At 39.5% G+C, this 27271-nt stretch overlaps 2 protein-coding genes across 2 annotated transcripts; both read right to left on the bottom strand.

Moving 5' to 3' along the window:
• Positions 1-1304: 1304 nt before the first annotated feature.
• LOC134176242 (sushi, von Willebrand factor type A, EGF and pentraxin domain-containing protein 1-like) lies at positions 1305-3150 on the bottom strand. The gene is made up of 6 exons (XM_062642921.1): positions 3027-3150; positions 2672-2974; positions 2445-2618; positions 2172-2387; positions 1801-2115; positions 1305-1739 (listed from the first exon to the last, which is right to left on the bottom strand). Exons 1-6 carry the CDS (start codon positions 3124-3126, stop codon positions 1555-1557), a joined length of 1293 nt encoding a protein of 430 aa, XP_062498905.1. The 5' UTR covers positions 3127-3150; the 3' UTR covers positions 1305-1554.
• Positions 3151-5151: 2001 nt separating this feature from the next.
• LOC134176123 (sushi, von Willebrand factor type A, EGF and pentraxin domain-containing protein 1-like) lies at positions 5152-17011 on the bottom strand. The gene is made up of 13 exons (XM_062642801.1): positions 16854-17011; positions 16587-16790; positions 16358-16531; positions 16080-16295; positions 15829-16026; positions 15601-15774; positions 15303-15530; positions 14930-15238; positions 14683-14856; positions 14405-14620; positions 14034-14348; positions 13799-13972; positions 5152-5370 (listed from the first exon to the last, which is right to left on the bottom strand). The coding sequence occupies exons 1-13, from the start codon at positions 17002-17004 to the stop codon at positions 5210-5212; spliced, it is 2694 nt and encodes an 897-aa protein (XP_062498785.1). The 5' UTR covers positions 17005-17011; the 3' UTR covers positions 5152-5209.
• Between the last annotated feature and the right edge of the window lie 10260 nt (positions 17012-27271).

Genomic DNA, 27271 nt, shown 5'->3' with positions numbered 1-27271 from the left:
GCTAGGGAGACGACGAAAAAGAAGCCAAAGAATAGGTGGGGTTGTCCAGCTTTGAACCTTTCGTCACTGAGACGTCATCGCTTGTAGCACCCGAAGACAAGCAAAACGAACGATTACTTGATTTATCGTGGTATTAAACAGTTTAGGCTAATATTACAAGTCATGTAGTGGAATTTTGTTTAGATGTACAACTACATGTATTTGTTTTTGCTGACCTCTTTTGTCATCATTGAGGGTGTTGCCAGGACATACTTTACGAAACTGCATCACTGAACACCCAGGATACTTTGGCATCTTCCTCTAAATGTGTGGGTTCTGAGGACTGCAAACAGCAGCACTATGACATTGCCTAGAACTCATCCTCTTCCAATTCATGAGAAACAATACAAATTAATTCTATCAATAATGCTGACTTCAACAATGGATTTCTGTGCTGCACACGGGATATACGGATATACTTCTTAATATCAATTAGCAAGATGGTTTAAACTGGCTATCATGCCTTTTGTCAGAAATTAAAAGATTCTGTACCACTGTACAAATTTTTTAGTGACTCATAGAGCTAGATCAATTTAATTAATTCATCACTATATGTACACTTCTGTAAAGTCTAAATACAACCTACTGTCTTTCTTTTACATTTTTCGTATGCCAATCTCATCTTACTTGGTTGTCCAACTGCTTAGCCCTTGCACTATCTCAATCGGTATGCACGGTATTCGTCATAATTTCGGCGCCCGGTAGCCTTAATTAATTAACTAAATAGCTCGGACAGTCGTGGCTTCTGCTTCGAAATAACGACTACGCACACGGAAGAATCACTTGGGGCTTCCCAGCGATCTCTGGTTTGTTTGTTGTTCCGCCCACTTCGTCTTTGTTCGTGGTCTTCGGAAACTGAAAGAGCCTCACAACTTCTCTCACCGTGCTATAGCACAGGGGTGCTACACATCTTCCAACCATTCTAACCGCAGTACACGTTCGAGTATTTTGCGTTACCTATTTCACTTGCGCTAAAGCGACTTCGTAATCACTTCGCATGTCATATGTACAAGCCCCGAATCTGGTCCTCGAACCCGGATGCAATAACCCAGAAGAACATTACGGTGCAATTATGTTATAGAAACTTTACTTTTAAAAATCTAAAATTATTTTTTTCGGTATGTGTGCGCTTTGAGAACGATCATATAACAACTTATAATAATTGTTGAATTTAGAGTGGCTATACTGCTCAGGGTTATGATCTAACTATTATAGTAAAAAAAGGAAAATTTTCAAGCAATGACATTTGCAATTGCGTACTCAAACTAAATTACTAAAGCCATTTTTCAGTTTATGATAACATTTTATGTAATTTTTTATGTTACTTGAATCGTCAATTTTGAAAAACTTATCTCTTGGACGCGCATAGTTTCAAACTCGATTACGCCTATTTGCGCGCTTTAAGCCGAATCACATAGAATTTGATTATGTATGTAAGAATGTGGTTCAGTCAGAGGCAATCTGTTTGCGCCAATTTCCAGCTGTTATTTAAACTGTTCGTTCAATCAATCAAAATTATATCTTACGTTTGCAGGTTGGTGACGCTTTTGACCAAAGTCCTTGTGAATTGCATTGAGAGATATTACTGCCAACAACGCAGTATCCATATTTGCGGTCAAACATCACTTTGCTTGGATAATGGAAGCTCCTTGACACCAGAGTACAGTTACTTTCAACGACAGGTTTTCTACAATACTTAGCTAAAAGATACAATGCACTCAATATATATAGTAAGCTAACACGTAAATGTTATATTCTTACGTTGACAGGTAATAAATTGTTTCACTTTGTTTGGAAAGTGCCTTGTTTTGATTGAATTTGACTTCGGAAATATGCAGGCTTTTACTTTCTTACGTTCTGAGTTGATTCTCTCAGTTGCTCGTTGTAATGCCTCGTCACTGGGTTTTGATATTTCATGCCACTGACCACTTTGATTGCACTGAAAATAGGATCCTCCGCCAACGAGCTCGTGACCTTCCTTGCAATTTAGTGAGATTGTTTCGGGGTAGAAATAGGCATCTCCCTGTATGCTTCCATTTCTGAAGTTAGAATTATTAGGATCCGGACATGACCTTGCTATTGTAATAGAAGTCTGTTATTAGTGTCATAAGATTAACACAAACAGGACTTACGTATACAACATGGCGGTTTTTCGCTCCACGCTCCTTCGCATTTGTAAGGGTTATCGAGTTGTAAGCAAATTCGAGTAAATGTTTGAATGTTTTTATCCATATTTAGGTCATAGCCGGAATGGCAGCTGTAAACTGCCGTATCATCTACAAACCTTTGTTCTGAGCTCAACTGTACTGTACTGTGTTCGGGATCGCTAAGAGTTGGACATTGAATTTCTAAATATTAAATAGAAATTTTAGTATTTTATATATCAATCTTAATACCATATTTACTTTTGCAGCTTGGTGCCTTATTCGACCATAGTCCTGATGAGGTACATTGAGTTTTGTTTGGTCCAACTATGCAGAATCCCGGATTGCATGTACATTGCGCAACTCCTTTAAACTGATAGTAGTTTCCTGAACATTGTCCATCCACAGGATTCTTTGGCTTTCCACAGTCGACCGCTAAACACGCCATAAAGCATAAAATTGTTTTAAGAAATGTGTATTGTTCATACGTTCGCATCTTGCAAAATTTAGTTTAGAATTTTTGAAATTTTCCGTTTGAATGATTTTTCTTCTTAGACATGTTTGGACTAGTTGCAGTTCTGCAGCAGCTCGCAAATTATCGGTTTTATGCCTTTTTACCAATGGACCAGACAGAGGTACCCAAGACCCTGTTTCATTACATTGATAAACTGGCCCATCTTTCGTCAATTCGTGTCCGACATCACAACTTATTGAAATTGTTTCCGGATAAAAGAAATGATCTCCATTAACCGTTCCGTTCACAAATGGCTTAGGATTCGGACAAGATCTTGCTAAAATAGAAATGAATTGTTTATTATATTGCTACTACAGATATATACTTACGTATGCAGCACGGTTTTCTTCCGCTCCAGTGTCCTTCACATCTTTTCATGTCTTCATCTTGACGGCATTGGCGGTTGTAAGATGATCTCTCTGCATCCATGAAGAGATCGTAGCCTCTGTTGCAGGTGTAGTGCGCTTTGGTGTCGACATATCTGTTGTCGTTATTCATGATATAGCTGCCGTTTCTTATACGTTCAAGAGACGGACATTGTATACCTACAGCAATAATATATCAGAATCTGCGGAAGCTGTTTGGCACATGAGGCTTTGGACAGAACAATTTAAAAACTATACATTTGCTATTCGCTTATGGGCGTCGGCTTTAGGTTATATTATATAGAAAGATAATATATTTTAAAGGGACACTGACAAGAAAAATCAAAAAAAATTTTAAACTTATATATGGTAGTTGTAAAGATATGCATACCCGGAAAAATAATTTTATATTTTTATTAACAATATTTTAATAAAAACCCATTGTAATATGCTTCCAGATTATCGCATCCGGTTTCTAGCAGTGCATGTAGAGCTAAGCCCCGTTCTTCGAACTTTATTATATTTCGGACGCGGGTTCTCAGTTATTCGCTTTTGAACGCAGTGCCTACCACATCATAAATGTAATTATCCAAATTGTAATTGATCACACTAAACGAGAGGATTGTACCTCTTCTCTGCTCAGAGTGAAGTTGAAAATGTGCTGAGCCTCGCATACGCCGCTCATTGAACAAATGCATCGTTCACCGTACAGTAGCGTTTAAATTGCACACACGCATCTTTCAGCTTAGTTATTTATATATCGATAGTCAACAACTCTTTATCTACAAATCATGTTGATACCCTGCATGTTAGCCAAGGTCTGTATGAGTTACAGTAAGCGGAACGCCCGTGATTACGTCCCCAATCGTCGAACAACCATTGTCTTTCTTTGCTACGTTTTCGGCAACAGCTCTAGGTTTCAAATGACTGCAGTTGACTAAATTCATAACGCTCGCCTAGAGTGTTCGACGGCAATTCTGAGTCATTTCTCATGCAACCACGCTCCCACAAGGACATGTAGAAGCTGTCGCTTGAATGAACTGCTCGTTCAACAAAGAAGACGACACCTGAAACCGACGACAGGGCACGATTGAAGTGCTAAAACGCTCTTTACCTTTTGCAAAGAAAGTCGTCTTGTAGCGTTTACAAGGACTTGATGTAATCTAATTCAACTTTACCTAGGAGAAGCAGGTGTGAAGGTTCTAGCTGCTCTGATAGTAAACAAAGTTCCTGCGTTCAGTACAGCTGGTTGTACCAGCGATGATTTGCTGCACGTTGTGACGGTGCAAGGTTAGGCAATGGTAGATATCAAACGGAGATAGAAACTCTTGCACACGTCTCATTGAGAGCCAAATAACAATTTAGGCGCTTTGAATGGAAAGTACAGGCTGTTTCTGTGCAAATTAGGAAAATGTGCTCACCGCAAAGCTTGACCATAGATGACGTAAATCTTCTGCTACATCTTTGTACATCAAACCTGAGCATGCAGTTGTGCTGGATGACACGCAGGAGTCAAATTCCTACGCTGGGGAAGACTAAACATTAGCGGAGGGCTAGTAGATGTGTAATATAATGCATAGTAATTGACACATGCATGACTAGAAAGGTAAATGTGACTCTTCGGATGTTCAGACCATTGTTACGTATTGAGTCATTCTTTCTTTTGTGTTGTTGTTTGTAATACACACATTTATTAAATTTAACAGCAGTGCCTATTTCACTGTTAACAGAGGGTGGTTGTGTCGATGATTGTATCATGACAAAGCGTCACATTAGTGTTTCTGTAATTTTTTCTTTAGGAGACGTACGCAAATGGTTTCTAAGGTTCAAAATATGCATTAAGACCAACAAACGGAGCAAGGAAACAATATCACTCATTTTGCCTACGTTATTGAAAGGTGAGGCTCTTTGTCATCGGTGGAATTGTCACAAGATGTTCAAGAAGATTATGACGTTACAAAACTACACCTCCTTACTAGGCTGAAGCCTGTAGATTTGTGTCTTTGAGCAAGTTTCACCGACCATTGTTACAGCTGGAGAAATCGCTTACAACATATCTATATCAGTTACGGAAACTGTTGGATCAAGCTATGTCAAACATGGATGATACAGTTAGAGAGACGTTGCTGTTGCACCAATTTGTTCCCTCATTGCCAATAACAATAACCGGCTATTTCGATTAGCCGTGGAAACTCGAAAATTGAATTCCGTCGTGGATCGAGCAACACTACTAATGATAATCGAAGAGTAATGTTTAAAGATCGCGGCTCTCTGTGATAAGTAGGTTGGTACGAATGAACTGGAACATCTACAAAAACAAGTTGAGACATTATCGGAACAGGTTGCACTCCTGAATGCTGTACAAGGCAAATAAGCTAAATCTTCGAGATTTAAATGCTTTAACTTTAATAAAATTAGTCACACGCAAAACAAACGTCTAGAACGGTCTCTGAGTAGGCGGAGTCAACGAAGCTATTCTTACGGTCAAATATATTATTAGGCTAGCTACTGCCATCAGGGAAATGGTCAAAAAGTTTTTGCAAGAGCCGGCAGTCGCTCCCTAGGGAAATGGTAGTCCTTGAGTGCATTGTTGTTGCTGCTATAAAGTCTGAAGCAGCCACTAATATGGAATATGTGGGAAGTGTTGCAGCAACTACGATGTACGACTCGGAATCTTTTTTGTGTGTGTTTGAAAAAGATTTACTTCCATAGTATCAAATTTGTAAAGATAGGGCCTATTTGACAACTGCGACTTTGATAGCTTTCTGGAGATGAGATTTCTATTCGGACTATGTTTCTTTTGTGGTACAGCTGAACAAAGAGAGAATATGCCTCGACTTTGTGGTTATTGATAAGCTAATTATTCCGGCGATTCTTGGTGTTGACTTTTTGCATTAGAGGGTTTAACTATTGACTTCTCATCAACACCTCTCAAAGTATGAAGTTACAACTGTCAATCTGCAGCCCGTATTTCTCTAGAGGCAAGGACGTCAAAGATACCACTCTTGCTCCATTCTCAACAAAATAACAAACTTTTTGTGTCTGCATTAGTGAATGGTGACGGTTGTAAATAGGATCTTGTTGATGAGTGCGCAATACCATCCTTTGTTGATAACTGTCGCTCTGAGTTACAAAAATGTTTCATCAATACGTTATCTTTGATCACCCAAGACAACCAAAATCTATTCAGAACAGCGCTTGCACTGACTTCTCTAGCATGTCACTATATTCCTACGTCTGGATCCTCAATGCGAGTTCTATCTCGACGGATATCTTCCCATTATCGCAATGAGTTTGAAATACAAATCAAAGATATGTTACCACAAGGCATCACAGAAGAGAGCACTGTTTCATAGATGATGGTACCAGCAGTATTTGTGAAAAAGAAATCATGTGAACTTAGATTGTTGTTGATTATCGAGAAATTAACAAAAGAACTTCTAAAGATGCCTATCCTCTACCACTTGCAGATGCAGTACAAGATCGTTTGGCGAGATCCACAGTACTTACTAGTCTTGATTTGCGATATGAATATTGGCAAATACCAGTCCATAATTGAGATCAATCTAAAACTGTATTTTTCCTTGTACCAGTTTTAGGCCTCTTTCAGTTTAAAAGATTGTCGTTTGGACTGACAGGTCCTCCTAGCTCATTTCAGCAGCTGATGGACAAACTGTTTTCGTGATCTTCCCTTTGTTACTGCTTATATGAATGGCATTTGCATTTATTCAGCAAACGTTGAGTTACATGTGAAGAATTGCAAGAAGTTTTTTGGCGCTTACGGAAGTCTGGTCTTAAATTACCAGGACACACATGATGCATTAGGAAACATAAAGTGAATTATCTTGGACATAAAATTTTGTCCAATTTAACTCTTCCAAATGAGGATGAAATAAAGGTTGTGAGGAATTAAGCTATTTCGAATGATGTAGCTGAGTTACGTCAGTATTTGGGAATTGCATTATATTACCGGAGATACATTTATCATTTTGCTTACATTGCAGGACCACTACATTAGCTCATACACAAAGGAGAACCCTTCACGCGGTCGGCAGAATTTCAGGAAGCATTTAAACAGCTAAAGGTAGCTCCGAGTACTGCCCATGTATTGGCGTACCCACAGTTGCACGCGAATGCTGGCCAACTTGTGTTGCGCATAGATGAGAGTGAATCTGGATTGTGCTGCATGCTAGAAAAAGATAATCGAGTAGTGGCTTACGCAAGTAAAAGTTGGACCAATGCGTAGAAGCATTACAGTTTGATTCAAAAGGAGTGCTTTGCAATAGTATTTGGTACTAAAAAGTTTCGACATGGCTTACTTGGACAGTCATTCAAGTTCTGTACTGATTATGCTTCTCTACAACGGTTGTCAAAACACAAACGTAAGGAATGCTCTATCGTTGGTCTTTAGTTTAATGGGAGTATAACTTTGAGATTGAGTATAAACCAGGATCGCGGAATGCCAACGCAGATACCCTCTTTCGCCTCTGTAGCTGTATTTCTAAAGATGAACTTTGTTCGTTGACTAGTATCACATTGTTTGTCAGGAGATAGTTTGTATTAGGCACAGAGGAATGATCCACCTATTTCTCAACTGTGTAAACGTATGTCACACTCGTAGCCACCTCCTAACTCATCTTCAGTTGTACAGAGATAAGTTTAGTTGTGGCCGCTGTTGACTGCTGTCGATGGTGTTTTCTATAGTTGTTATCAGCCTAAAGCAATGAGCGATGCATTTACAGTTTTTATTCTATCCGATAGTTTCTAGCAACAGGCACTAAGGCAAGCTCATGTTGCTCTCAGTGCTGGACAACGAGGAGGTTTGAAGATGTTGGACTACTGCAACAGTTAACCTTTTAGGTTGGAGTAAACAAAGATGTTAAAGTGTACTATCAAGAGTACTATAGATGTCAAGAAACTAACCTTCTGCACCCAAGAAGGCTCCACTGATTTTAATGCTAATTGGACCACCGCGGCAAAAGGTTTCAGTTGCCATTTGAAAGGTACCAATCTCGTCAAGAGGAAACAGGTAACTCTTAGTCATACAAGACTATTTTACGTAGTGGCCAGAAGCCATTTTGTAAAAAGACCAAACAGCTTGTAGTATTACATCTGAGCCAGTACAATTGTTTTTAATGTTTGGAATTCCTGAGTTTATTCTCTCAGATCAAGGCCAAAATTTTTTAATGTTTGGTTGCGACAGACATTTGATGTATTTGGCATAGGAAAATCTAAAAGTACAGTTTATCACCCACAAGGGATGGGATGGTAGAGCGCCTGAATAGATATTTACTTCAAATGCTTAGAGCATGTCTTCAAAAACAGCATGACTGGGTATGTCATCTGTCATTGGTATTGTTTGCGTATAGAACAACAGTACAATCTTACATTCTTCAACTGGTAGGTCATCAGTTGGTCTAATGTTTTGAATAAGCATCTCAAACCAATAGCTTGCAAATAGAAAAAGCGCTTGAACCTGAATCCTAACAAGCTCATCTTAAACACAAGCTGGCAGAGATTAAAGGCTTCGTGAAAACTAAGGTCGATATTTCGGCAAATCGCCAGAAAGAAAACCATGATCGTCAAGCAAAGGAGCGCTGCTTTCGGGCAGGTGATACTGTTTGACTGTCAATACCAACTGCAGTAAAGTTAGATCAAAGATGGAAAGGAGGTTGGATTGTGCAGTCAGTTAGAAAAGTCCGGTCACGCTGGAATTTGTGAATGGTCGAAATAGAAATATTTGTTCATGTAAATTGCATTCGACGCAGAATTCAACCACAGCGAGCAGATCCTGCAGCACCAACGGAAAAGGTAGGCAATGGTGTCCACCTCAAATTCGCTACCTTATTCTCTCAGAAGATTCAGCAAAGCAGACTGTTGCTCGATATGTTCGACGGGTTCAGCGTCCACAAGATCGATTGCAATATTAGGCTCGAGGACGAGTCTGTTATAAAAGGGAGCAGTGTAATATATTGCATAGTAATTGACACTTGCATGACTAGACCAGTAAATGTGACTGCCCTGATGGTTCAGTCAACTGCTAGCTATTAAGTCATTAATTGTGTCCTTATTTGTACTACACACATTGATTTTACCAGCGGTGCCTATTATACAGACTTGGACCAAATTATAGGGACACCCCGCTGTGGGTATGTAGTAACACAATAATTAGGTCACAATTTACCAACTATCAATATTATTAAGAACTTAATAGTTAGCGCGTTGATTGTTAGGTTTCTTGAGAATACTGCAGACCCTAAATTGTTTTCTTTACGTTTCGCATTGCGGAAAACAAGACCTAAAAATGGATGACGTCATGACTGCGTAAGCGTCGTAAGTTAGACTTACTCTGATTTTGTGTAGTGGCTTTTAAAAAAGCCGGTTTTAATAACGCGAAGGAAAATTGAAGCCCTTCACCAGTTCCTCAGTACCGAGTGTTCCCGTCTCTCGCCCCCCTGATTGCGTCCAAACGTTGCGGAACACTTTCTGCCAAGTTCCGGACACGCGCGGCTGGAATCTGCTGCCACGCCTCTTGTAGAGCTTTCCAGAGCTCAGTTGCAGTTCTCGGTTCTCGAAGGTTGGCAGCAGTTTTGAGTTCATGCCACAAGTTCTCGATTGGATTCGTATCAGGCGATTTTGGCGGCGATTCCAACAGTGTGACGTTATGCTGTCGTAGACATTGTCTTGTTAACCGAGACGTGTGGATTGGCGCGTTGTCCTGCTGCAAGACAAAGTTGTCTCCTATCAGTGCCGCTGCGTCTATAAGCAAGTGCTCTTCCAGAACCTGTTGGTACGCCGTGTTGTCCAAACGACCTTCCAGTTGCACCAAGGACCCCAAACCATGCCAACACATCGATCCCCACACCATTACACTAGCCGCGTGCTGGACAGTATGGTCACAACATTTAGGGAGAAATTCCTCACCTTTGCGACGCCAAATGTACAGAGCACCATCGTTTCCTATGCTGACTTTTGACTCATCTGTAAAAAGAACAGATTTCCAGTCATCCAAAGTCCATTATGTGTGAGTGGTTGCCCATCCCAGTCGCAAACGCCGGTGGTTTTCTGTTAGCAGTGGTTTTTTCTAGTCCTCCGAGCGTTCACTCCTGTCTCACTGAAACGACGATGGACTGTTCTACTTGACACCTGCTTGCCGGTTTCATCAGCCAGCTGATACGAGAGCAGTCGTGATGGTGCTCGTCGGTTCTGCAGTGCCATTATCTTCATTCGATGATCTTCCCGGATTGTCGTTGTCTTCCCACGTCCAGATCGTTTTTCATAATCGCTGCGGCCATGGGAAAGTCGTTGCAGGCACTGATGAACTGAATTCCTGGAGCGGCGGACAAAAGCTGCGATCTGACGCACCGAATGGCCAACTGAGTGAAGGGCTTCAATTTTCCTCGGATTTTTGGACTCAACTGTTTACCTCGAGGCATCGCTGCAACTCGTAAAATATCGCACGGAACAAGACTCTGCAACTGCGCGAACGTACAGGCTAACTTATAGCTTAAGTTTGGCAGTCTCAAGGGTAGCGGTTTTAGTGCAGCTGAAATTTTGGCGGTAGCAGTTTGAGATTTTGCTACGTAAAACGTGGACCGAAAGTGGCATGTCAATGTTCTTTTGTTGCTATAAGGTTTTTACTTTTTGTGTTAACAGGATTTTTTTGTAATATATTAGTGTTGCATGATTTTTTATACGTTGAAGTTTGTTTATTGATTAAAATGGCAAAACAATTCAAATTGTGATGACATGCGCGAAATCAATCCGCAAAAACAGATGATTCGCCTTTTTTATAATATTGATAAGAGGACCCACAAAATTGCTTTCACTCTCTACTACAGAGCATTCTTAGATTGTATGCCAAGAATGAACACCCAGAGCGATGAACGTGTACAAAGACAAGAAAAGTAGGAATGGCCGTCTTCCTTCTTCAAAGCAAACTAGATGTGCAGTAGATAGTAAGTACAGCTGCAGTCTTGAACACAAGCTATGTTACATACTAACAGTGGCGCAATCCATGAAAAAGAAATTCGAAAACATTTGGTTTTGGTAAAGAAAAATTCAGTGCCAAAGTTAGACTAGACACAAAATGCCAGGTGTCCCTATAATTCAGTCCAAGTTTGTAGATGCTAACAGAGTGAGCTTGTCAGCATAGAATAATCAGCAATTCTCGTTCATAAAGCCTGGTTCACAATACACCTCGCGTCGGGTCGCGTCAAAAGAGACGGTTTCCGACAAGACGCGACGCGACGTGTTTGATAGGATTTTTCTATTGCAGCCCGTCGCTTTGCGTCGCATCAGAAACGGCCTCCTTTGACGCGAAACGACGCGAAGTGTATTGTGAACCAGGCTTAACCGTTGCTGAATCAAATAAAGATCAAGCGAATTTGGCCAACACGGTATTTTTTCAAAACTCTGTCTCTTATGACTTACTACCCGCAGACTGCTCCTGCAAAGAAAAAAGCCACCGTCCGACGAAAGAGGCGTTATCTCTACTCAATGAACACGCGCTATCACTCTTTTAGAGTAGCAAAAGGAGACAGTGATAGTAGTTTTGCTGTGTCAGCTAGTTACCAATAAACCTATCTCAGATGCGAAGGTACAGTATTGTCTTTGCGTTTTGTCATGGGAGATGGAGTCCAATGAATGATGGTGGTGTCCGATGAACAGTGTCGCAGAGAAGGAATAGGTTTATCGTCCTAGAATAACCGTTTCAAGCCTTTGGAAGTCCCGCGACGGGAATCACAGTCTTTACTCATCCTTCTTACAGCGGGCTTTAGCAAAGCTCAGTCTTACTTCGTTTGCTTCTTGCACGGCTGCCCGATGATTGATGGTGTTCGATAACAGAGGCAGTGCTCTACATATGCCGTAAAAGTGAGAACGGATGTCGCGTTAGCGCAAAAGGTTTCGATGACGGGCTCAAGCACAGAGCGCGACAGAGCAAGCGGCTCTAGTGACGAGGACGACGGTGATCTCAAAAGAGCTTTGCCCGATCATATTCTTCACGGGGTACAATTGTTAGCGGGCAAAAACACCATTGTTACGGTTACGTCAGCCTCGGCAATCGTCGTTGCGTGATGGTTTGAAATGGTGTGTGAGTAGAACCTTCAGTATCGTATGGATTGGATACTGGTGATGTGGAGAATGGCTCGGGAGACGACGAAAGTGAAGCCATAGAATAGGTGGGCTGTCTAGCTTTGAACCTGTCACCACTGAGACGCAATCGCTTGTAGCACCCGAAGACGATCAAAAGGAATGACCACTTGATTTATCGTGGTATTAAACAGTTTAGGCTGATAGTACAAGTCATGTAGTGTAATTTTGTTTAGGTGTACAACTACATGTAGCTGTTTTTGCTGACCTCTGGTCATCATTTTGGGTGTTGCCACGACATACTTTACAAAACTGCATCGCTGAACACCCAAAATTCCCTGGCGTCAGCTCAGATGTGTGGGTTCTGCAGACTTCGTACTGCAGGAATATGGCATTGCCTAGAACTGATTCTCTTCCAATTCATGAGAAACAATACAAATTAATTCTACCAACAATTCTGACCTCAATAATGGATTTCTGTACTGCAGAGGGAATATACTGATATACTTGTTGCTGTGAATTAGCATGATGGTATAAACTGGTTGACATGCCTCTTGTCAGCAGTTAGAAGATTCTGTACCATTGTACAAATTGTTTGGAGACTCATAGAGCTAGATCAATTTCAGTCATCGCTACATGCACACTTTTGTAAAGTCTAAATACAACCTACTGTATTTCTTTCACGTTTTTCGTAAGCCAAACTCATCTTTCTTGGTTTTTCCAACTGATCAGCCCCCGCACTGTCTCAATCAGAATGCACGTTATTCGTCTCAATTTCGGCGCCCGGTAGACTAAACTAAATTGCTCGCACAATCCTGGCTCATCTTCAAAACAGTCTTCTCCGAAATAACGACTACACAACATAGAAGAATCACTTGGGTCTTTCCAGCTATCTCGTTTGTCTGTTGTTCCGTCAACTTTCGTCTTTGTTCGTGTTCTTCGGAAATTGAAAGAGCCTCATACCTTCTTTCACCGTACTATAGCACGCAGCTGCCCCAGATCGTCTAACCATTCTCACAGTAGTACACGTTTGAGTCTTGTGCGTTACCTATTTCACGTGCGCTAACACGACTTCCGTTCTCACCTTCATATCATATATACACGCCCCCAATCTGCTCCTCGAAAACGGATGCGATAACCCGGAAGCACATTATGGTGCAATTTTCTTATGGAAACCTTATTTTTAATAATCAAAAATTGTTTTTGCAGTATGTGGACGCCATTAGAACTATCTTATAGAAATTTAAAAAGTTTTTGTTTTTAGCAAATCAAAGCCTTTTTAGAGCGTCTAATGTAGCCTAAAGTTACGATCTAATAGGAAAAGAAGGAAAATTTCCAAAGCCATAACATATACAATTACGTACTCAAACCAAACTACTGAAAAGGATAAAAGCCATTTTACAGTTTATGACAACAGTCTAGCTAACTTATTATCTTATTTGACTCGTCAATTTTGAAATAGTATTTTCTTGGACGCGGACAGTTTCAAAGTTAATTACACTTATTAGCGCGCCTGAAGAAAAATCACCAAAAATTTGCTTCTGTACGTAATAATGTGGTAGAGCTAGTCAGAAGCAATCTCTTTGCGCCAATATCCAAATGTTATAAACTGCTTTTTTAATCAATCAAAAATTATATCTTACGTTCGCAGGTTGGTGACGCTTTTGACCAAAGTCCTTGTGAATTGCATTGAGAGATATTGCTGCCAACAACGCAGTATCCATATTTGCGGTCAAACATCACTTGGTTTGGATAATGGAAGCTCCTTGACACCAGAGTACAGTTACTGTCAACAACAGGTTTCCTACAATACTTAGCTAAAAGGTACAATGCACTCAATATACATACTAAGTTAATACGTAATTGTTATATTCTTACGTTGGCAGGTAGGAAATTGTCTCAATTTCGTGGAAAAGTGTCTTGTTTTGATTGTATTTGACTTTGGAGATATGCAGGCTTTCAAATTTTCAAGTTCCGAGTTTATTCTATCAGTGGCTTGTTGTAATGCCTCGTCACTGGTTTTTGATATTTCATGCCACTGACCACTTTGATTGCACTGAAAATAGGATCCTACGCCGACGAGCTCGTGACCTTCCTTGCAATTTAGTGAGATAGTTTCGGGGTAGAAATAGGCATTTCCCCGTATGCTTCCATTTCTGAAGTTAGAATTTTTAGGATCCGGACATGACCTTGCTATTGTAATACATGTCTGTTATTAGTGTTACAAGATTAACACAAACAGGACATACGTATACAACATGGCGGTGTTTTGCTCCACGCTCCTTTGCATTCGTGAGGGTTATCCGGTTGCAAGCAAGTTCGAGTAAATGTTGGAATGTTTTTATCCATATTTAGGTCATAGCCAGAATGGCAGCTGTAAACTGCCGTATCATCTACAAATCTTTGTTCTGAGCTCAACTGTACTGTACCATGTTCGGGATCGCTAAGAGGTGGACATTCAATTTCTAAATATTAAATTCAAAACGTCAATATTATATACATATATCAATTTTAATAACATATTTACGTTTGCAATTGGGTACTTTGTTTGACCATTGTCCTGATGAGTTACATTGAGTTATGTTTGGTCCAACTATGCAGTATCCATAGTCGCGGTCATATTCTACGATTCCCGGGTACTGAAAATAGATTCCTACTCTCTTGCAGTGTGAGTTTTCCTTTGGCATGTGGCAGTTCTTTGCTATAATTTATAATATGTAATTTAGTTTTAACAGAACGTATAAATAGTTTCTTCAGTTAAACTTGTTACTCACGTTTACAAGTTGGAAAGTGAGGATTTGTTACTTCATTTGTTTTAGGTACAAGCACTTGATTTCCTGTACATTTTTTAAAGTATTTTCGTTGTCTTTCAATTCTCACTTGAACGACATTTTTATTTTCTTGCTGTGGCGTTTTGACCTCAACCCAGTTGCCTTTTTCGTTGCATTTGAATATAGGAGTACCACCGATTAGCTCGTAACCTTTATTGCAAGTCAGGTTTATAGATTCTGGAAAGAAGAATGCATCGCCTATTATAGTTCCGTTCATGAAGTTTGATGTTGACGGATTGGTACAGGATCTCGCTGAAACAGTGAACGCATACTCTATTATTTACAATTAATTTGACTTTAATTGTATTCGACTTACGTATGCAGCACGGAGTTGTATTGTTCCACCGTCCATTGCAGTCTAAAATGTCATCTTGTTGAAGGCATGATACATTTAAAATAGAAAGGTTCGCGTTGCCATTCAAATCGTAACCTTCGTCGCAAGAGAAAGCGACAGTTGAATTGACAAAAGGATTGTTTCTATGTCCAAATGTATTGCGACTTATTGATCCATTCCGTGGACGAGAAATCTTCTGACACGTTATCCCTTAATAGTCACACATAAAAATTGATTACAAGGAAAAACAGTAAACGAAATTTTTTTACTAAAATTATACTTTTGCAAGAAGGAGATTGACTTGACCATTTCCCATCACTTTTGCATGTAATGCTTGTAGCTCCATCAACACAATAGCCATGGAGGCGAGTAAAGTTTACGACTCCCGGATATTTGTAATACGTTCCATTTAATCCGCAGTTTTCTGAAACGTTCGGCTTGTTACAGTCTCTTGCTAAAGTAGGAGACTCTTGTGCTAACGAAGAGTGAAATCAATAATTTGTCTTACGTTCGCATGAGGGTAGGTCGCCACTCGTTTTGGTAATTGTGTCAATCCATGTTCCTCGGTCAGAGCAATTCCACACGCTACTGCCACCACGAAGTTCGTGGCCATCATCACAGCCTATGGTGATAGAGTGTGGGTACTCATATAGTTTGCCCAATATTGTTCTATTGTTTTGCTTCCTGACTGTGGGACAACGTTTTGCTAGAGACGCCAATATTAAATATGCATCTTAAAAAAATTGTGATAGTGATTACGTTTGCACACCGGCTGTATATTTGACCATTTCCCATCACAGTGATTGATAGTCTTATTTTGCAAACAAATTCTTTCATATTTGTGAAGAGAACCCTTTCCATTGATATCGTAACCATTGTTACACTGATATGTTGCTATGAAGTCAACAAATATATCAGTCGTGTTGACTAATATTTGACCAAACTTGGGTTTAGATGGTTTCTTGCATTTTACTCCTAAAGTTGTAGATACACATTTGTATTGGTTGAAAATATTTGTAGAGGCAAATATATCTTACGATTGCAGCGTGGTGGCTCACTGGACCATTTACCAGAAGTTTGGCAGTTTGATGTTACGCTACCTTCAATGCAATAGCCTCTGTTGCACGAGAATTTGACTTCAGCAGGAAAGTCGAAATTCTGACCCTCCACTCTACCATTTTCGAGATTTGGAAGTTGTCCACAACTAACGGCTAAACACAGAATTTGTTTCATTAGTCTAAGTAACAATTCGTTATCATGCATTACGTTTGCATATTGGATATTCTGTATTATTTCTGTTCTCGGTATCAATCCAAATTCCGTCAAGACTACAACGCCAACGAGCTCCTCCACTTTGGAGATTATAGCCTTTAACGCATCGGAATTGAATCACTTCTGGAAAATAGAATTTATCGCCAACAATCGTCATAATTTTGTTATCTGCTAGATTTGGCTTTTCACAATCCCTTGCTAAAATGTGAAAACAAAAATATTCTAATATACTTTATGATTTTACTACTACAAAATTATTACGTTTACAGGTGGGCGCATTTTCTGACCATTTTCCTTGGCAGTCAAACGGGTTTTGCTTTTGCTGACAGTAAATTGTTGAGTTCCCAGTTAATATAAAACCAGGATTACAGGCAAATTTTGCTTGAAATCCAACATTTATTTTTTTGTTCATGCCTTGAATCACAGTGCCGTTAATGGGTGATGTCAACGGTGAACATCTTACACCTAACAAACGTTGCTGTATTTACGTAATTACAGGAGTACTTCAATGCATTCGATTGCCATGAAACAATCAAATCTTACGTTCACAAGAACGATCTTCAGCAGACCATTTTCCATTTTCAAGGCATCTCGTGGTTAGGTTTCCTATAGCACAATATCCTCTTGTGCACTTGTATGTGACTTTGTTAGGAAATACGTAGCTTTTCTCTATAAAGTTTGCATTTGGAAGTACGCTTGGTGTCCCACAGTTCTTTGCTAAACAAACGTAAGTATTGTAAACGTATTAGTATCTGTAATACTGAAGTATTGTTGAAACTTACGATGGCAAGTGGGAAAGTTGCTAGAAGATTTCCTGTCAGCGTCAACCCATTCTCCGTTCTCGTTGCAGCGAAAATTGGCTATGCCCTTGATGTCATGGCCATTGTCACAGTGAAAATGAATGATCTTAGAATAAGTGTACTCTTGGCCAGTAATGCTCCCGTTGGTAAGTTTATCTGGCTTCTTGCACCTTTTAACTTGAGAATACAGTATTAGTCAATCTTTTAGGTATATATAAAATTTTGATATCTAGACTTGAACAAAGAATATGCCAAATGCAAATGCAGCTGTTACTTTTGCTAAATATATATTTTTAAACAGTTTTGCTAAAAAATGCTTTAGGGTCATTAACTATACGTTTGCCTTCTTGATATATTAACGTTGACTTAACTATAGAAATTTTAATTCCTAGATTTGATTAAAACAGTTATTTAATTGTTTATAAAAGTTAGGTAATGATGTACAATGTAAACAATTCAAGTCTGTCAATTTCTAACAAACCTTGGCATGAGACAGAATCAGATGGGTCCCAGTAAGCGGTGGTAGTGTTAGAGACACATTTACGTGAAGGAATGCCCTTCCTCTCGTAGCCTTTCTTACATGCAAAGTTGATAGTACTGTTCACTGTCAGGTTTTGCTTTAGTACTTTTCCGTTTTCTAATTCGAGTCTTTGGCATTTCATAACTGAAAATGAAGTTTTATTCGTCAGCAATATTATTTTACGTAAAATGTAGTTATTTACCTTGACATGTTGGAGGTTGTTTATTGAGATATCTCCAAGTATTGTTTTCTCCGCAATATGCGCTACCCGCATTCTTCAGTTGGTAGCCATAAAAACATGAAAAAATAACCTTATTGTTATTTCCTTCAACTCTACCATGCGGTAACACAGGAATATGATCGCAGAAAAATGCTAAAATAAAACCAAATTGAAAGAAATTAATTTAATTTGTTTTAATAATCAACTAGTTATTAGTCTCAATCTTACCTACAAACACTTCTAATTCACATATTTGAATTGGTTTATTTTTAACTGGTCTTGGCTTAGTGTGGTCAAGTGTTAGGCGAACGAAACGAGAAAGAATTCCATTTCTACATTGGAAAGTGGGATCTTGCCCTTGGTTAGTTTGATTGTAGGTCTCTCCGCATTGAAGTTTCTGGCCATTTTTGTCTTCAACTGTTACTTTCATTCCATTTTGATGGCTTTGTCGATCCGTCCCGTTTCGAAGATATAGCTTAATTGACATTATCATGTATTCATTTGAAAGTTTGACTCGAATTTCAGTTAAGGCTGAATAACTGGCAATTGCACATTTCATAAAATTTTCAGCCGATCCTCCACTGTCTGACGGTATAATACCATCGATTGCGTTTATGGCGACTGCAGTTAGTCCATGACTACGAAGCACGTCTGGCAAAAGCTCAATATGTTTAGTGTTAGTCTTCAAGTCCAGCTTTGATACTAACACAGCAATAACATGTCAGCCAATAACAACAATACTGCATTTTTAGGCTTTTCATCTCACTTTTCCGACAATCGACGTTTGACCAATAACCAAACGTTCCGCATGTCAACCGTTGTATTGAACGCGGCCAATATCCCTTATTGCATTGAGCTTCCAATGTTGTATTTTTCAATGTTTCTTTGAAAGGTTTATTCGTGCTTAAAGAAAAGCCACGATGTCTGCACTGCCTCAAAGGTACGACCCCGCTGTTTATCTGTACTTCACACAAAACAAGCTCAGAGACACTGTCGTTGCTTAAAGTGCTTTTTATACGGACATATCGTGCCCATATCCCACCATCAGCTGCACACCTGCGATAAGCGACATGATCTGGTGATCTGTTCCATATCCATGGATCTCCACACGAGGTAAATAAATGGCTATTGTTAGAAAGTTCAATTTGAATCTTTTCACTCATTTTCATACTCCCTTCTGTTATGAGAAACCCAACACTGTTAATGAAAATTTCTTCTCCTAAATCTGCCATCCACCAAGCATTCTCACGTCGAATAGTTGACACGAAACACTCCCTCCGGTTCTTACCAACCTTTCCATCTTTAGCCAATCTTGATGAAAGAATATTTTCTTTAAATGGTCGTGCCTGCGACGAATATGTTGTAACATTTTCCAAGTTCACGGAATAGCCTAAGCAATGATGTTTTTAAATCATACCCTTTCAATTTGACTTTGAAAATGCATTAATACCATAACATGCGCAAGCCTTGCTTGGATTACTTCTTGTCTTGCAAAACCGGTCTGGCGACGAATTGTCAAGCAGTCTGTAATAGCGTAGTTTGGATGTCGTCTATGTCAATTAAATAATCCTTATATGTAAATATACTGACTTTGATTTTGGACCAATATATGACTCTCCTTCGTCATCCGCATTGTAGCAGGCAAAGTATATACCTATGTTTAGCATTTATTCAATCATTCTTTCAAAATTTACTTTTCTTATTTATTGACGAAACCTTCCTCGGCTGCTATTGTAATCAACAAACACGGCAACACCACCGCCCACGCACAAACCGACACCATTTCTAGAAGTAGAAAGAAGTCGGTTATTATGAATTGCTCTTAGCGTTTGGAGTATAAGCGTAAAGTGTAAACAACGGACTACCTATGTTAGGTATTTCTACGCTGCATTTTTCTAAACTCACACATCACACTCTGGACAGTACATGCTGTATATGTGTGCTTGAAGGCGTGTAAGCTACTCGAAGTGGCTTACCTTGGCGAACGCGGTTCCAATACTGCGACTCTAAATCACCTGATTGTCAACCGTTGTTCAAGTTGAGGCTGTTCCTAATCCGGGATGAGTTGCGGTAAAACGTGACAACAGGATATCACACATTCTAGGTGCTTGAGACGTGGCAACCAGTAGTGTTGTGATGAACCTATGACGCACAAATTTTGAATAACATACACATCCAACCCTTGCGTTATAAACATGGAACCCTTGCTATTAGACGCGTTATTTTCGCTAATCTAATTATTTGTTTGTTTACAAATATTTCCATTTTACGTTTATTTAATTTTTCTAATTATTTGTTTACGGGTTTACGAGTAGCCATGAATTGATGTCCATCATGTAGGAGAGTTCTGCAGTGCAAATGCATGGTGTGATTGACCTTCCTAGTGTTCAGGTGCTAAGAAGCGGTTTATCCAGATAGAAACAGGCAATGAGAAGCCACAGGAGGATGCACTTAATCAGGTGAGTATGATGATGTCAACTGTGAACTTCACACAAGGAAGCAAACCGGCAAACAATAGTGGAAAGGATGAAGACAACCTAGAGAACTCGATTTCTGCGAACCCTTCTTATTTCTTTCTACTAATCGTAGAATTGATGTTAGAGTGGAGAAGGTAACGGCGGTACTAATACTCTAATCTCAGCTCGCAATCCAGACTGCGCCGTCGTAGTTTCAGTCTCAATTTGCTTTACATCACATTGCACAAATCAATGCTGTTTCTGAATTTTAATCCATTGGTTTAAGCGCTCCATTCGATTGTTTGGTCGAGCATTACAATTGCACATCTATTTAACAGACGCCATTTCTGTGAGCTTTCTTATAGGATTTTAGTCTGCTCAACAAGGACGCGTAACTGAACAATTATTAATAATGCAGCAAATACAATGACTGTACCGGATGATGACGATGTAGCATGAAAAGCAGAAGATGGAAGTAGCAATCCAAAGTGCAATGTCTACTAGTCAAATCTAGGTTAGTTAGCGCAAATCTAGAAAAACTTAGAAGGTACACAATCTAAGAAATGGTGTTTGCTAGCACTTCCTTTATTCTACTAAACGTGAAATGTTTATTGGAGTACAGAATGTAAGTTAGTCGGTGTTACTCTAACACCTACTACTGGGATCGTGCGTCCGGCTCGCAATCCAGACCGTGGCCTCGTAGATCCAGTCTCAATTTACCACACATCACATTGCACAAATCAATGTTGTTGGTAAATTTAATTTACTGAATCGAGCCCTTAGATTTTAGTAAAATCGGGTAGGTCGACTATTGCCACTGAAAATTTATTTAAAGTGCAATAGCAACTAGTCAAATCTAGTTTGGGCTGCTGTTATATAGAAAATATAGAATAAAATTTGAAATGAAGGTTTTGTAAATGTATTATTAAAGCTTGGCGACAGCACTGGTTTTAAGATTAATCCATTAGTGTACGTTTGCAGGTAGACTATAACGTTAAAATATTTTTTGCTAAACATGCATTTTACATTAAGTAATTATTCTAAATTATGTGTTTCGCTATTGCTTGTTTAGTGAGGTGAATGAATTTTGTAATTGGTTGGCTGTGAATATTATGAAATCTTTTACACATACGCGCGCGCGCGCGCACACACACACACACACACACACACACACACACACACACACACACACACACACACACAGGCGCGTAATAAGGAGTTTTCTGAGTCAATATTTGCTCGCTCGTCTTCATTGTCATTTCTACGTCACATTGTAGAGGTATCAAAACAACACTAACACAAACATTCTAGCTCGCTCGCTAGAAGTCAACCAAGCACAAATAGTCAACTGATGTCTTCCTGTCAACGTGAGAGTCTTGCAGATCGTACCATCATCTATTTTAATTGCATTGTTTTCTATGATCAACATTTTCAGACTTTTGTTCGCTGTCTTTGTATTGGATGAAGTGTCACTTTTCGGCTTTCACTTGCTTCTTTTTGATACTGGCTCCTTTAACAACAACTAAATATTTCTTCTTTGAACAGAACTTTGGACATTTCATGTCGCATCCTTTCACTTCACTTTCAGCTATTGGCAGCGAAAATTTCAAAGCATTTCTATACTTCTGTAATGTTTGATATTTTAAATTCCTTGGTTTGAATTTTACTCCAACATTCACTCTTTCATTTTTCGTAGTGGTGTCATTATCATCAATATCTAATACTAAAATAAATTATATTAATTAAATTGTAACTTAGTAATGATATGATAAAGGACTTGACCTAGCTCCCCCTTGCACTGATCTTTCAGGGCATCCTTGCAGCAATCTTCTGCAATTTCAAATAACGAGTAAAATCAACGCTAGATGTAGTAGTGTGGCGCAGCAACTGGTCCTATCCATGGTGACTTCTCCGGGCTACGGATATATATATATATATATATATATATATATATATATATATATATATATGTATGTATGTATGTATGTATGTATGTATGTAAGGTTATGATTAGCGTCTCCGCGTCTCGAACCACATACTGCAATACCGGACCAACTATGGCAACCAAAAATTTTCCGAGTACTAGTTATGGCAGCCACAACCGTTCACCGGACCATTTAAGGCGGGAACCAACTATAGCGTGACAGTAGAGTAATCTTGTCATTCACCTGCAGTCATGATGACAGGTGTAAGAGTGATGCAAAATCGACTGCCTGAAACCCATTATTACGTTAATGTTTGACTCCCTAAATTTCTTTCAGTGCTTACATTTTGCTTCGCACGTTGAATCTGCTATAAAATTGTTGTCATTTCCATGGCAGCCTGAATAGTTGAATTCCATGCACTTCTCTTCTGTCAGGTTGTAATAGTAACGTAGCTGATGAAGATTGCACAAGCCAGGATCCATTTCAGAAATACAAGGATTACCTGAATACAATAAACTTTATCAATCATTTATATATTATGAATAACCAGCTACGGTGTTTTACTAGTTTCACAGTGACCTTTGCAATCGTCCAATGTATAGAAACTGTTATGTCCTTTGTAACAGGGTCCGTTTGCATGCCGTTCACACTCTGACGTTTCAGTATTGTAGTAATATCGATACGCAGTTTGTCTGCACTGATCTCTAGGTGATAGTTTGGGTTGCGGTTTAGTACAAATTCCACCTAATGCATGTTAATGTAAAAATTTCTAATCACCTTGGTCTATTTAACTGTTAGCTACTTCGTACCGAAAAGACAGTTGTCGTTTGCTACAGCTGTTGTTGTATCGTTGACGCCGTACCTTTTGCAACCATAAATTTTTAGGAGACAAACGCTGTCGTAAGTTTTTGTGTCACTAGAGCAGACCGGATTGAGGTTTGACGGGCACTGAGTTATTTCTGGACAGACTAGTTCTGCCTTTCCGCTTGTTACGGTACAATACTGAACGGAACCAGGTTGTGCCACATACTTGGCGCTATCGTCAATTGAGCAAATACTTACCAAAGGAATTGAGCAGAGCAAGTGGAAAACGACTCACGTTCACATCTTGGTTGCATTCCACTCCACTGTCCCGACGACAAACATATTCTTGTTAAGCTACCATTCTTTAGCTCGTAGTCTGCTGAGCAGATGAAGCTGATTGTGAATCCGACAGTAGAATCACTACCATGGACAAGTCCGTTATTGAGCTTTAGAGAAGGAGGAGGGCATTTTTTTCTATTGACGAATACTATACAGCTCGTTATTTATCAAGAAAAGACACGTGTAAATACAAAGAGGTTGTGGTAACCGATCATCGTGATGCCAGTAGCCCACGTATTGACGAGTACATGATTTGTATTGCTCACATACGTGTTGAACGCTGCGGTCGATGGAGTAACCAGGGCGAGGCTGAAAGGTAACAGTATCTCCGTTACAAAACTTACCTTAAGGCAGTATTTTGCTTGTCCATTTCTTTTTATTGTTAACCAAATTCGAGTCGCATTATACTTCAGTTGAGGGCAATATGTTCCTAAAATACAATGACATCTATTGAGAAGAAGTAACATTATTAGAGAGACTTACTTGAGCAGGTTGGTATTGATGGTGACCAAATAGCTTTCGCGTTACAAGTTATCTTATTATGATTTATGCAGTATCCCGGTGTCATAGAGAATTTGGCATCCCCTGTTTGTTGCATCCTCGAGCCGTATTCACTAGGGAATTTGGTATCCCCGAGCCATATTCTCTGAAGGTCTGAGGCACCCCTCTTGGCATCCCTTGGGGAATCTGGTATCCTCTATCCATCATGTAGGTAAATGATCAGTTGGCCGACGAACAACCGTTGCACTTCCAAGAAGTAATTGTGCGATGAGGCTAGACGATCATGTGCACAGATTCAAGAGAAAGTTTGACAAACCAGCGCCATCTGTACATCCTATTCCTGTGAGGGAGACTTGGAAAAAGGTCGGGATTGACCTGATTGAATCTCTAGCTAGCAGCAGCGGCAATCGATATTGCGTGACATTGATAGACTACTTCTCGAAGTGGACTGTTTGTAAGAACGCTGTAACTACAGTAGACGATATACAGTCACTTGCTTTAACAAAGTTAACTAAAATAGATGTTTTCAGTCGCAAACTTAATTAGACAACAAACTCGCAATTTATAACATGTCAATCTGTTAGAAATTTAGCACAAAAACCCAAACTGTAAAATAGAGTTTAGAATGCTACATTTTTAGATGTGCGAAATTCTCATAATAAGTACGGCGCAGGAATGTCAAATTCTCTAAAAATACGGCTCGAGAGATGCCAAATTCCCTAGGAAATACTGTTCGGGGGATGCCAAATTTCCTAGGAAATATGCTCGGGGATGCCAAATTCCCTAGAAAAGGCGACTCGGGGATGCCAAATTTCCTAGGATTCCAAATTTTCTAGGATATACGATTCGGGGATGCAAAATGTCCCAAAGGGATACCAAATTCCTTATGCCTTTTGGAATTATGCCTTTTTGCCAATGGACCAGATAGAGGAACCCAATACCACTGTTTCATCACATTGATAAACTGGCGCAACTTTTGTCAATTCGTGACCTTCATGACAATTGATTAAAATTTTTTTGCGGATAAAAGAAATGATCTCCTATAACCGTTCCGTTCTCAAATAGCTTAGGATTCGGACAACATCTTGCTAAAATAGAAATAAATTGGTTATTGTATTGCTACTACGGATTTAAAAATTACGTATTCAACACGGTTTTCTTCCGCTCCAGTATCCTTCACATCTTTTCATGTTGTTATCTTGACGGCATTGGCGATTATAAGAATACCTTATTGCATCCATAAAGGCATCGTACCCTCTGTTGCAGGTGTAGCGCGCTTTGGTGTCTACATATCTGTTGTCATTATTCAGGATAAAACCGCCGTTTCTTATAAGTTCAAGAGACGGATATTGTATACCTACAGCAATAATATGTGAGGATCTGCTGAAGCGGTCCGCACGTGAGGCTTTGGACAGAACATTTAAAAAGTATGTACATTTACCATTCGTTCATGGGCGTCGGCTAAAGTTATATTATACTAGCATTTTAAAGACTTTCTTTAAAAAGGAGAAATAGATGTAGGGATTGTATAAAAAGTAATAGAAACAAGATCTAAAGATAAGATGAACCAGAGCCAGACATCATTAGTGAATTCTTCCAACCCAAGATCTTGTTTCTATTACCTTTTATACAATCCCTACATCTTTTTTGGTCAAAGAAAAAGTTTTATATATTCTATTTTGGTAAGTTTTAGGAGTTCAAAAGCCCCATTAATTAAAAAAAGATCCTATAGCTAACGAAAAAATACACATTCCTAAAATCATACATGGTATACGTGTGTAGTCACACATTTCGAGCATGTGGATCTTACTTATAGAGTGGTCTCTACTTGCAAAATATGCAAATAAGCTGTGCAGTGTTTGCGTATAGGTTTGAATCATGCAGACGTTCCATTTAATTGCAATTATAACTTACCACTAATAAATGAAGCTGTGTTCTACTCACTTGAAGGCTAGGAGCATATGTGCATATAGTTGTGTGTGTGTGTGTGTGTGTGTGTGTGTGTGTGTGTGTGTGTGTGTGTGTGTGTGTGTCGGCGGGAAGGGTGTGGCCACGACTGACAGGCCGGTGCACTTGGCTAGTTTGTACTGTACTGTACCATTTGAACGCATTAGGGTACGGCATTACAACATGAAATGCCAGTTTCAAGAGCGACAGGTTCTTCTTCGTCATCATTGTGTCGAAGTCATTGAACGCTACACGCACGCGCCGAATTTGCGCACGTGCACGTGACCGTAAGCGCGTACTATAAGCACAAGTGCTAAGCGTCTTGAAAATGCCTCTACACGCGACTGGCTTGAACGCACGAGGTCTTTGATTTGCGGCTTATAGAGAGTTCGCCCTTTATACACGACAATCAGGTAACTTTATTCAACTCACTTTGTGCGCAAATATTATCTTTTAGGCCACACCTGCAGCTTGTAACAAACGTCACATTCAACGTCGGCATTTCGTGATGAAAGCGAGCCTAATTTGCTTTTGCCTTCTGCTTGAAGGCGTTGGTGTTCCAATTACTTCAAGAAAAGGCATGTCGCGTCTTCGATTGCGATAACGTTCAACGTCACTACGTACTTCTACAGTAGTATGCACTTCTGTTTGCTGATGCGATTCAAAAGCGCCATTCTTTGCCTAGCTGTGGGCTTTAACTAGTGTGTTTGAACCACAGTACGTTTCAAGATATCTTGTCACCTTGTCCGTACCTAGACAACGTACATTACAGGGTAGCAAGACCTTGAAATTGGCTGTCTGGTTATTGTTTGTTAAGAACTGCTTACAACTATTAAGTATAACGTAGGTAGGGCAGCAGGTTCAAATCCATTCTACAAATCTCTTCCCTTAGATGTTTCATTTTTCTATCATCAAAAGAATACAGGTTGGCTTATTCTACGTTATTTCCCAAAGTTTTAGCTTTAGATATGCCGTAGTCAAAGAGTTATGCGTGACGAAAAAGAAAAAAGGAGAAGAAGAAGAAGAAAGAAGAAGGCAAAATCCAGCAAAAACTCCGAAATTGACGAGGGTTTTTCTAGTTCTGAAGACAAGCTGAGATTAATTCAGAAGTACTCAAGCGTAATTGAACTTGTAAGCTTCTTTATCATTCGTTTTCAAGATATTTAG

This window comes from Corticium candelabrum, chromosome 2 (assembly GCF_963422355.1).
Source record: "Corticium candelabrum chromosome 2, ooCorCand1.1, whole genome shotgun sequence".
In the NCBI taxonomy this organism is placed as follows: domain Eukaryota; kingdom Metazoa; phylum Porifera; class Homoscleromorpha; order Homosclerophorida; family Plakinidae; genus Corticium; species Corticium candelabrum.
The sequence above is the reverse complement of the archived record's forward strand: the minus strand, read 5'-3'. Positions and strand labels throughout refer to the sequence as shown.

What these genes read in the sequence shown, in the direction of transcription:
- LOC134176242 (XM_062642921.1), bottom strand. Translation starts at nt 3,126, where the DNA reads ATGGATGCAGAGAGATCATCTTACAACCGCCAATGCCGTCAAGATGAA. An exon ending in AAGAAAACCGTGCTGCATAC is followed by an intron (nt 2,975 to 3,026) that starts GTAAGTATATAT and finishes TTTCTATTTTAG; the next exon opens with CAAGATCTTGTCCGAATCCT. An exon ending in ACAATTTATTACCTGTCAAC is followed by an intron (nt 1,740 to 1,800) that starts GTAAGAATATAA and finishes TGTATCTTTTAG; the next exon opens with CTAAGTATTGTAGAAAACCT.
- LOC134176123 (XM_062642801.1), bottom strand. Translation starts at nt 17,004, where the DNA reads ATGAACAAAAAAATAAATGTTGGATTTCAAGCAAAATTTGCCTGTAAT. An exon ending in TACAACTCCGTGCTGCATAC is followed by an intron (nt 15,239 to 15,302) that starts GTAAGTCGAATA and finishes TCACTGTTTCAG; the next exon opens with CGAGATCCTGTACCAATCCG. An exon ending in ACAATTTCCTACCTGCCAAC is followed by an intron (nt 13,973 to 14,033) that starts GTAAGAATATAA and finishes TGTACCTTTTAG; the next exon opens with CTAAGTATTGTAGGAAACCT.